Consider the following 12,508-nt stretch of genomic DNA (forward strand, 5'->3'; position numbering starts at 1 on the left):
CAGATTGCTCTGTTCTGTGTTTATTTTTACTGTACTCAACAGTGATCCACTCTCCCCCCAGATGTTATACTGTTGAGATGTGAAACCCTCTCGGGTTGGGTTTAATTTATCTACCTTTTTCCCACATGGCTCAATATCTTTGCCCACATGGCTCCACACCTTCCCAGGTGTGTCCCTGGTGTGTTCCCAGAAAGAGCTTCACACCTAGAGTTGGTTCTCATGCTTCCTGTTTGACTCCTTTCTCTCTCCTTATTATAAAACAGGGGTACAAAAGTAGCCCCTAAGTTCCCTTTCGGGTCACATACTCTGTGATTCTGTCTGGGTCTGCCCACCTGAGGTTCTGTACCATCATTCTCTTTGACCTCATGGCTGTGCTTCTCACCACCCAAAGCTTTCCGATTCACTCTGACTCCCTTCAAGGTAGTTTATGACAAAGCAGTGTATAGCACTTACTTATCTGTGATTTTCATAAAATTCACAGGATTCTCTAGCCCTGAATTACTTCTTTGGGATAATTTGGCTTTTTCAAAAACAAGGAGGATGAACAGTTTAGGTTTGCATTTGCCCCCAAAACCCCATAGATACTTGTGTTTTGATTTTCCCTTCTTGGAGAAGGTATCACATATTGGTTGGTTGTTGAATATTCATTAGCAGTATTAGCAAATATTATCTTAATTAACTGACAAAGGGCTTTTATCTTATGCTAATTAAGTGCATCAAACACTACATGGCAGCCTCCATAGAACTGAAGTATGACAGAGGGATGTGACTTACTCCACAGCTCAACAGGACCATCAGTGACATTTCCTTTAGTCATTTTCAGCTCTTTCCAATGGATGGGTGGAAAAGGAAATCAAATTTCTTATGTATGCATAAGGATGAAAGATCTATGAAAACCTGAATTTTTTAAAGTTGTCCAGTTGATAACTTAAAAGTTATTGAAAGGCTGGAATCAATACAACTGTCATGTCTTGAAGTTAACACTATCTGTTAAGGCCTATTCATACTAGCAGAAAATTTACATGACACATTGAACATTGAATAATGTGTCCACTAAAAAAGAGCAGAGGCTTTGTGTTAAAAGAGGTCCCTATTTGAAATCATAATTTGGCACTTGGCAACTTTGTGACTTTGGATCAGATAATTAACCACTCTATTCATTACATGTACATTTCCTTCTAGGAGACAAGACAGTAGACTATTGATTAAGAAGAGTTGTCAAGGGACTTGTTTGTGACACTTGTTCACCCACATTTACAAAGGTGGGTGAATAAAGATGAAAAAATAGGTGGCCAGGATGGAAAGGACCAAATAGGAAAAGGGATCAGGCTGGAACTTCCCTATGAATAGATAAATAAGGAATAGTGACTGCTAGAGCAGGAGTAATCAAGTATGATCTTAGGTGAAAAATGCTGAGACTAAGAGGAAGAAATGCCATCAGGAGTCAGAAGGCAGAAAGCAAAAAAAAAAAAAAAAAAAAAAAAGAAGCAAAAAAGATCTAGCAAGTGAAATAAATGTAAGATCAAGAGACACTTGAAGAGAGGAAGGCAGTGAACCAAGAAGTCAAAATTTAGGATTTCTTGCCTTTTACAAGCCATTGCTTTATGTAGTCATAAGCTCCATAGGTGAAAAACCTGAACTAGAAGAGCATGGCTGAGCATAACCAAATTGGAAGATTACGTGAATAGAACCCATGGGCCGAAAGGTTATTGAAGTTAATATTTATTCTTATAAGTTCTGTAATGCTTAAAGGGATTATCTGATATTAATAATTTTAATCCATCATCAACACACACACACACACCCCAATACCGTGTTTAAATTCTGCACAGGCCTATGAATTTTGCCATCATCCCTGTCAGTCAGCATGTTTTTATCACATACATATTAAATGTCAAATGATAAACCTAAATATTTTCCATTCTAATGAGCTTTACATTAGTTTTTTTCAGTTTTTTTTTTTTTGGTGGAAGATTTACTATCTCTCACACATACTCTAAATCAAAAATTCCTTTTTTCCCAGGTTTTATTTGATTTGCCACTAATTTATGCAATTTTATGATTTTAGGAGTATAAATTCACACCTCCATGTATGTATATGCCTTATTCAGTCTTCAACTCTCCAGTCTACAACCTTATCACACCCTCCCTCTATCCCTCCCTCCCCATCCTCTCTGGTAATCAGTATTTTTCACATAAAGTCTAAGAATTATTCTTGTTTTGCCAGTTTTTGTTTTTGGTTATTTCTATTCCACACTAGAATGAGACCATTGGTGACTATCTTTTGCCTTCTAATTTTTGCTCATGTAGTACAATCACTTCAAGATCCATCCATTTTTGTTCCAAAAGGCACTATTTCATCTTTTTTAATTTTTTTTTTTTTGTGGGACCCTCGTGGGTGGCCGGGGAACTAACCGGCGCTGCAGTGGCTGCGGGCAGCCTCGCAGCCCAGTGCTCAACCGCTGCGCCACTAGGGGAGGCCCTCATCTTTTTTAATAGTTGGGTAGTATTCCATTGAGTATGTATTCCACAACTTTTTTCCAGTCATCTGTTGATGGGCACTGAGGTTTGGTTCCATGACTTGGCTATTGTGAATAATACTGCTATGAACATAAGGGTACATAAACCTCTTCATATTAGTCTTTTCATATTCTTTGGGTAAATACCTAGCAGTGGTTTTGCTATCACCAATTTTTCCCTCTCACTCATTTATCATGTGGTTGTATCCTAAGCATCTGCTATGTACTCTGCAACCCTGGACTGTTTATGCACTGAAGTTGTGCCTTCGAGTTCAGGAGGGAACAAGCACAGACATTACAGTCTAGTGTGAAGTACAAACATTGAATAGCTGCTAAACAAATCCAAATTTACACAATGTGGTGTGGTGAAAGAAATGGCTGGAGGTTCAAATTGGTTTCAATTGGGTTGGAAATAGGTAGGTAAGGCTGTGATGTTTTAGTTGAGAAAGTGATGTTTTAGTTGAGTGCTTTAGGATTAAATGAGATAAACAGGTGAAAATGAGAATAAATGTTGCTGGCAGAGGGAAGAGGAAATGTCAAGCCCAAAGGTATAAAAATGTTGCAGCAGAAAGGAAGGAACTGAACTGAATGACTGTTTTTTTTTTTTTTATAACTTTTTTTTTAATATTTATTTATCTATTTATACATACAAGCACTGGGTACAGTCAGAAGTGCGGGAGGGTGAGAGAATTCACCAGAGCCAGAGCAGGGAGCAGAACAGGCAGAAGGACCGAAGTACACTGCTGAGGGGAGCAGCGGGCGGCAGGAGAGGTCTGCGCGCCAAGTGGGACCCTCTCTGGTGGCCGGGGATCAAACCAGCGCTGCAGAGGCTGAGGGCAGCTTTGCAGCCCAGCGCTCAACCGCTGCGCCACCAGGGGAGGCCCCAATGACTGTTTTCTTTTACTTCAGCTTCCTAACTGCACTGGAGGAAATATTCCAGCAGGTCAAGCAAGAGCTGCATCTTTCTTTTCTTTTGCATCCAAAATCACCCCTGTATTCTCTGCTATGTGGTTCTTGGATTCAGATTTAACTCATCACATTTTTCCATTGGGGCTGTATGCTTTGATAGGTTTTGTCCATAAGGGGTGCTAGAGAAAGATTATCAGCCCAGCTTTCATTTACCCCAGAAGCAGCTTGTCTGGTCCCAGTGTCTGCAGCCCCTCCTTTTTTCCCTGTAATCTTCAGAGCCAGGCCCCTTCAGAGATACCAGGACCAACAAGCAGCATTTCTTCACATGACTGGGTCCCAGCCCCACAGAAGGCCTCTCTCAACCTTCCTATTAGCCTTCCTCTCAACCTATTAATTCCACCCTCTAATTTGTTTCCCCTGCCCTAAGGGTGGTAGCTGTCTCCTATGGTCACTATCTTTATCCCTGCATTGTCACCTTTTTGTATTTTCACCTCTCTTATATCTGTTTAACCAATTCCTGATATTAGATTCTCCCTGTTAAGGTTACAGGTTGACTCTCTGTTTTCCTGACTGGCCTGTACTGATGACTGGGTGTTTTAACTGTCCACACTCACCTAAAGCAGCCTCCTCTTAATAAGGATCCTCATTCCAGACCAGATGTCCATGAATAGGAAAGGTCAAAGACAAGCAAGAAATGATTGTCATGCTTGAAGATGCATTTTTCTCCGAAGCTTGCAGTCTGTCTATTCCCAATCTCCACTATGCAATATCTTTTCCAAGGTTAGCAGAATTATAAAAACATCAATTTGACCATTATTGACTTTTCAACCAGTATACCAAGAAAGTCTTTCAGCAGCCTCAATAAATTAAATCTGGCCACCTAGCTCCCAGACTGGCAGGCTCCTACATCATTGACAGAGAAGACAGGGGAAAGCAGTTTTCCCAGCTGTTGCTGTAAATGATGTGCATTGTGTTCACAACCATTAGCAGGTGGAAAATTTGAAGTGTGGGTAGATTGCAGAGCTGCCTCTTTTAAAAATGCATAAGCACTTTGTGAGTTTGCTAAGTCATGTTTCACTCAGCTCAGTTTGAATTTTTCATAGGAAAGAAATAGTAGGTCCTCTTTCGTGTTTTCTTCCATCTTTATCAGTAAAGACTTCCACAGTTAGGGACACTGTAAAAAGGGGCCAAGTCTAACCATATGGTTTTCTTGAATGATCCTCAGTTTTCCCAAGTTGTGAATTGTTGGATGATTTGAGCTTTAAGGACTTAGAACAAATGAGTTTTCTGTCCCTCCACATTTAATTAATCTAAAAATTCCTCTGTTCTTGTTTTATTTGCTGTGTCCTTAAGTAACTCTTTATCTTATGACACTCATCCATGTAAAATTCTAAGCAATGAGTTATCAATGAACATTCTCCCAAAGCTATCCCCTGTTCACATACCATGTGTCAGCATTGTACATTGTTGTGGTTATTTTGCACCCCCTCATCAAAGTCAGACATATATAAATGCTCGATGTACACTTTCCTGATGAATCCAGTTTTGGTGTTAGGTCCTTCCTAACATGATGCTCCAGTCAGACCTAAGAATTGGTTGCATGTGTATTGATGGAAATTAATAATCATATCCAACAAGCTTATGGTTTGTTTTATTTATATAGATCAGATGGGAGACTCAATGGCTATCACAAACTATATAACACCTTTACATTAACTATGTTATATAATTTTTCTACATTTGATTTTTCTGTGATGAATATGCTATTATTAACCTTGTCCTCAGCAGAGGACACTGAGACCCAGAGAGGTAAAATAATATATTCAAACTCGGGCCTCCCTGGTGGTGTAGGGGCTAACTCTCAGCACTATCACACTATTGCCACTGCAGCCTGAGATCAATCCCTGCCAGGGGACTAACCCACATGGCACAGCAGACCTCTCCTGTCTTACCTGCTGCTCCCCTTAGCAGCATATTTTAGTAGATCTGCCTGTTCTGCTCCCCACTCTCTCTCTCTGTCTCTGTCCCCACCCTCTCACACACCATCCCCTCCCCCCACTTCTGGCCTATACTCCAGTTCTTCTCATAAATAAATAAATAAGTCTTTAAAAATAATAATGTATTCAAACTCACCAATTATAGGGCCTGGTTCTTTTTTTTTTTTTAAAAAAAAGATTTATTTATTTTTACACAAGAACCGGGGTCCAGGCCAGATGCGCAGGAGGGTAAGAGAATTCACCAGAGACAGAGCGGGGACCAGAACAGGCAGACTGATGAAATACACTGCTGAGGGGAGCAGCAGGTGTGACAGGAGAGGTCTGCTGCACCATGTGGGATTTTTGCCAGCTGGACAGGATCGAAACCACGCTTCAGAGGGTGAGGACAGCTTCACAGTGTGGCACTCAACCGCCTGCACCACCGGGGAGGCACTATAGGGCTTGGTTCTTAATTCTGAAATTTGTCCTTCTATGTTGTCAACTTGGTACAATTCAACATAAGTGTTTGGCTCTTTCAACCATTCATTCATTCATCAAACCACTATTATGTTAAGAATAACATAATATCCAACAAATTCAATATTGTTTGTTTTTAAAATAAAGTGGAGTTATTAGGTTTTTCACCAGCAAATGATTAATAAACCCTAAAAGGCAGCAAATTGTTTTTGCTTTTTTAATATCAAAAAATCAGGTGCTTTGGGGAATGAATTATTTTTCTCCCCCCATTTTGGCTAATCAATTTTAACCTATTTTCTCCTCACTAGCGAGGAATTATTCCAGTTTTGAAACCTCAGCAAACTGGAGCAAAAGTATGTTGCAATTTTAAGTGTCAAGGTGTTTATGAGATCATTATTTGCTATATAGGGGGATTCCAGAATACTTGAATTACAGGGTTTAACAGGTCCTTGCATACTTTTCAGGACACTTGAGCACATATCAGTATGATGGCAAGGACAAAAGGGTTCTTGCACCCATATGCATTTGTGTTCTGTTTTACAACCTCTGCTGCGGTCCAGGTCTTAGGAAGGGAATAGTCAGACAGACAGTGATTCCAAAAGACAACCACAGATAGTTATCTTCTCACATTTAATTTATTTTTCAAATTCAAAAAGAGTCTTCACACAGCACCTCTAGCTGGACTATATTAATTCCATCTTTTTCCTTGCTTTCAGCATAACATATAGACTTCAGAAGCCATCTTATAAATTATCTTGCCCGTTCAATATCACTTGTAATCAGGGAAATGCAAATCAAAACTACCATGAGATACCATCTCACACCAGTGAGAATGGCACATATTAAAAAAACTAGCAACAACAAATGTTGGCGAGGGTGTGGAGAAAAAGGAACTCTTCTGCACTGTTGGTGGGAGTGCAAACTGGTCCAACCACTATGGAGAGCTGTGTGGAGATTTCTGGACCTACTAAACATAGAGCTTCCATATGATCCAGCAATTCCACTCCTAGGTATTTACCCAAAGGACACAGAAACATCCATTCCAAAGAACACCTGCACCCCTATGTTTATAGCAGCACTGTTTACAATAGCTAAGCTTTGGAAACAACCCAAATGCCCAAAAATAGATGACTGGATCAAGAAGATGTGGTACATATATACCATGGAATATTACTCAGCATTCAAAAAAGATAAACACATCCATTTGCAGCAACATGGATGGCGCTGGAAGGGATCATGCTCAGCGAAATAAGCCAAAAAGAAAAAGAAAAATACCGGATGGTCTCACTCATAGCAGGAATCTAGAAAACTTAAATAAGGGACCAGGAAAATGAATATAAGAAAGTGAAAATCAAAATCAACAAAAAACTATGAACCAGAGACACTTTTTGGGGGGTGGGGGGCGGGAGGGGAAGGATTGGGGTCAGAATGGGGCGTTTGCAATTGTATGGGGGATTATAAAAATAAAATTTATTATTTAAAAAAAAAAAAGAAAAAAAAAAAAGAAATGAGCCACAGCCAACTATATTTGGCTGTTGCTGAAATGTACCTATGGCTGTTTACCACTGAAAATCATGTGGAAGAAATTATTTTCCACCAGTATTTTTATATATACAGCCTATGGACTAACTAAATTAAAAATATTTTTTTGAATCAGAAAAAAAAAAATAAACTGCATGTAATTAATATTACTTTGTAACACAGAGCATAATTTTACACTTTTTCTTTCCTCACTTTGTTACTCTCTAGGTCTTCAATAAATGTCAATATTGATAATTCAAAAAAAAAATAAATTATCTTGCCCGAATGGTAAAACTTTTAAATGTTCTCATAAAATATTGAAACATGGTAGTATAACAGACTCCACTAAAATTAAGTTGTTCAATTTCCCTTTAATAGTGATAGTGCTTAGGGCCTCCCTGGTGGCGCAAGAGTTAGCACACAACCTATGACTCAATCTGCAGGCACTGCAGCACAAGTTCGATTCCGGTCAGCCAGGAAGCAACCCACATGGCGCAGCAGACCTCTCCTGACTCGCCCACTGCTCCCTTCAGCAGTGTATTTCAGTCAATCTACCTGCTCTGTTCCCCACTGTGTCTCTGGTGAATCCTCTCACCTCCCACACCTCTGGCCTGTGCCCCAGCTCTTGTATGCATAAATAAATAAATCTTTAAAAAAATAGTGATAGTGCTTAGAGTAAGTGGAAAGTAATACTTCTCGTTGTCTAGAAGTTGGTGGATCCCAGTTGATGTTTAAATCCATGATCCTTCCCAGCAGTTTAGGGAGGAAAGAGTGGGATCCATACCAGGTTCTTGGCTATAACCAAATTGGACAATTATGGTTGAAAAACCAAAATTGGACAATTTTTCAACGTGAATACATAGGACTCCCTCACATGATGGTGGCTGTGTTGTCAAACTAGCCTTTAGAAAAACCTCAGGTTTCCCTCCGGAGTCCACTGAGTGGAATACATTTATGTGGAGAAGATTATTCGTGGGCAGAAAAGGACAGGGTTTGCATTTCTGCTGATTCAGCAGAGTTTATGGTAAAAATAATTCATCTTCTAGTTTTAAGGCAGTAGGCAGACATAGCTCAGCATATACACCTTCTTCACCTTTTTCATTCCTCTCTTAGTCTTCTTTCTTTCTTTTTTTTTTTGTAAGATAAAGGTCAGCATCTAAATTTTTCTAAAAAGGATCAAACTAGATTCCAATTCACTGGAGCCATGGCTCCATCAAGCCATGTTAGAATAGGGATGGTCAGGTTTGGAGAGGCAGAGGTAGTGACTCTTCTGCCTTCTGAAGAAGTAAACAATCCCCTCAGAATCTGTGCTGGCAGACAGAGTTACTTCCTATGGCTGGCATTTTCCAGTCACCAGCTGGTACATATTGAACAGTTTTCTCTGTTACATGGAGGATTATTTATCTGTAATAGTTTGGGGTAACTAGAACACTACTGCCACTGCAATTCCTTTTGGCTAATTTATTGTTGCATTTAATGTAATGGATAGATTAATACAGTCATTACTCAGTTGCATTTTAAATAGTTTGAACTAGCAAGTTATGCTGAGAGATACTTTTGGAGTTGTTACTTACAGGGAGTCTTCTTTTTACTTCCTCTGAAAAAATTTTAACTTGCTATAAATGTTTACATCATTGCATCATGTAAAAAAATGGTACTGTATAAAAAGACAAGACAAAACTTTCTTAATAACTTCAATGGTAGGTTTCCTCTACTTTAATGATGTTGGAAATGCAAATAAAATGGAATCTTATTACAATGTGAACCATTATTTGAGAATATGATACTACAATTCAAAATGGGTCTCCTTTATAATATATAAAGATACTACATTAACCTTGTGCTCAAAATTAGCAACATAAAGGGGGTTCCTTTCCCTTTAATTTTTATGGCTTAAGTGCAATAAATTATATGAGGTTTATAACATATGATCTGTACATATGATTTGTAAGTAATATCAAGTTCAAGTTCATGACTCCAAGAAGACTCTGGCTGTTTAGAACGCGGAAAGCTGGGAGCAATGACTTACATTGAGGAAGTTGGTTTGTGCTGTGACTATGGATTTTCTAGTTCAAAGAACCACCGACTGGGTGTCTGAAAAATGGCTCTGCCTCCAAATAGCAGAATGCAGGGCTGTGAGTTAATGCTCAGGAGAACAGGTAGAGAGAGACTCACACTGGTTAAACGTAATTTAGTGGATCACAACTGAAAAGTCCACTAGCTTCATGTGTGGCTTAATAAAAAGTACTTAATAAAAATTACTTAGAATATGGGCTTTTATTGAATTTCTATACTGTGCCTGAGCTATTCGCTAGGATTACAACAATGAATACTGTATCCACCATAGGGAGTTCATGAGATAGTAGCTGTGATAGAAGCAGGGATTTTACAAATAGGCAGATTGAAAAAAATGATTAATTTCCATGTTTATGGTATTTGGGAACTCTGTATTCAAATCCCAGTTCTGACACTTACAAATCTTGCAAACTAGAGTGAGTTTCTTTAGCTCTCAAGATCTCAGTTTCCTACTATGGAAACTGGAAGCGGAGCTACTGAGTTCACTGAAATATCATAAGGACCCAGTGAGTTGATGGGTACACAGAGCTTGCATGGAGACCGACACAAAGTTAGACCTTCCCAACTGAAAGCTGCCATTTCACTGACAGACTACTCCACTGTACCTGACCACTAGCACATGGATTACGGTGAACATCATCCACAGTGAAACTGACCAGCACTTATTGAGTACTTTCAGTGGGTCATGTACTGCATAAAGAATTTCACTTGATATCTAATTCCTCCCCACAATCTAAAGGAGAGGGAAAAAGATTATCTTTATCACACAGATGAGGAAATTGAAGCTTTGAGAATTTAAAAAAATCTGCCAAGGTAACAAAGATAGTGAATGGTATAGCTAAGTATTTGCATCATGGTTATCTGATTCCAGTGCCCATGAGCTTAAGCATTATACAGCTTGCTCTTACATAGCATGTCATTATTAACCTCCTCCCCACAGTAAACCAGGCTTCTTGATGCTCCTTTTGCAGCCTGTCCTGTGTGCCACCCCACTTGTCCAATGTGTGCGTGGGGGGAAGGTGGATGTGTGTTCAAGTGCTGTGATGCTGACTGACATTCACTCCTTATCCTGTGCGTCCCTTACAGGCGAGCCTTCCCGGTGGTCCTCCTCGCACTGTGATTGCTGCTGCAAGAACGGCAAGGGCGACAAAGAAGGGGAAAGCGGCACATCTTGCAATGACCTCTCCACCTCCAGCTGCGACAGCCAGTCTGAGGCCAGCTCTCCCCAGGAGACGGTCATCTGTGGCCCCGTGACACGCCAGACCAATATCCAGACTCTGGACCGGCCTATCAAGAAGGGCCCCGTCCAGCTGATCCAGCAGTCAGAGATGCGGCGGAAAAGTGATCTGCTCCGGACTCTGACTTCAGGCTCCAGGGAGTCGAACATGAGCAGCAAAAAAAAAGCTGTTAAGGAAAAGCTCTCAATTGAGGAAGAGCTAGAGAAGTGCATCCAGGATTTCCTCAAAATCAAAATTCCAGATCGGTTCCCTGAGAGAAAACATCCATGGCAATCTGAACTTTTACGGAAGTATCATCTATAGGGGAGGGCGGGGGGTGGGAGAAGCAGCAAATTATTCGTGTCACCATTTTGAAATAAACCTTCTAAAAAAAATTCACATTTGAAAAGAAAAATACAGTCCACATTTGTTAAAACATGATAGCCCATTGTTACACTACTGCCTATTTACCTGGTTCACCTTAAAATGTAAACCCACAGGGTAGATTTCTTTCCAGATGTGGAAGTATGAAAATCTTTCATTGTTGTTATCTGTTTGTTTGTTAACTTTGTCCCATGTGCTGAATATCTTACTGTATAATGAGAGCCAGCTACATAAGCATAGCTGAGTGGCCTTGGGAGTCATTTGTCCCAAAGTGTTTTTTTTTTTTTTTCCTCATTTTCTACCTCCCTTCTTTGAATAGAATATGGAAGAAAGAGATCTGGCCCAATGGCATGTTTGAATTTTTTAATTTTTCTTTTCCCTTTGTTTATAGTATAAGGGGGAAATGGCAGATTTATATGACTTTTCACTCAAACCTATAATGTGCCAGTTTATATCGACTCCGTATGCATGAGTATTTATGCAACACAAGTGCAATGGAGTTTGTATATACATACAATGCACATGACCCCAGGGTCTGCACCTCCAAAGGCTAGTGCCCCTGCTCCAGCAGCGCCTTCTTAGAGCACTTCAGACAGATGAGTCTCTCTGCTCCTTTCTTAAAACCCTGGGAATATTTCCCAGCCTCAATTGGCAACACTTTCTAACATCAAATAACACTCATCATCAAGAAATTGTCTTTCTTAATTTAAAATGAACACTGTCTGGCTCCATTTGATTGTATTGCTCTTTCTCTGCACTAAAAGGTGAGAAGAGTAAGCCACTGTATCAAAAAAAACCAAACATTAATAGCAACAAAAATGACTACTAATTGACCCCACATCAGACTTCTCTACCCTTCTCTACCTTTTCTCAATGTTTTCAGAGTTCTTACTGCCCTTAATGCTGTGGCCTTCCTACATAACCCAGATGAAGTTCTTTGCATCCCTGTGTAGTTGTGGAACTAAGACCACACACAGACTTGAATAAGGGTTCAGACTTTTGTTTAAGAGGGAATTTTCTTCCACACACTTCCTAATAATTTCTTGTGACAAGTTTTGTTTGCCTTTGGGATTCTGGGATTTGGCTGTGCCCATACTAGGATTGGACTGTCATATTACAACGTCACATTACAATGTCTATGAACAACCCAACTGGAGAACTGGAGCTCCACAGTTAAGGTTTTGACTTTCTCAACTATCTTTCTTGAGTATACCTTTGACCTGTATAGACACAGCCAAAAAAAAACTGTTAATAGCCATCATTCATGTGACTGTGTATTCTATTAGTGTAATAATAGCTCTTTCGTAGACTTGTGGTAAATGAAGATTAAAAGACCAGTTTTTACTTTCAGCATTCTTCATGCATTTCAGTGGGGACTGAAAAAATAATTTGTCAATTATTAATTGGTGCCAAGCACACCTAATTTTTT

At 39.6% G+C, this 12,508-nt stretch overlaps 1 protein-coding gene across 1 annotated transcript in view; it reads left to right on the plus strand.

Moving 5' to 3' along the window:
• Positions 1 to 11,019, plus strand: part of KCTD16 (potassium channel tetramerization domain containing 16) — a gene marked incomplete at both ends in the record, with an annotated part of 273,222 nt that extends 262,203 nt beyond the window's left edge. Inside the window, one exon of the mRNA XM_084252840.1 lies at positions 10,565 to 11,019. Within this exon, the coding sequence (XP_084108966.1) occupies positions 10,565 to 11,019 (455 nt within the window). The remainder of the gene's footprint in view (positions 1 to 10,564) is intronic.
• Positions 11,020 to 12,508: the final 1,489 nt, after the last annotated feature.

The sequence above is a fragment of the Talpa europaea genome (genome assembly GCF_964194135.1).
Source record: "Talpa europaea genome assembly, chromosome: 13".
NCBI lineage: Eukaryota > Metazoa > Chordata > Mammalia > Eulipotyphla > Talpidae > Talpa > Talpa europaea.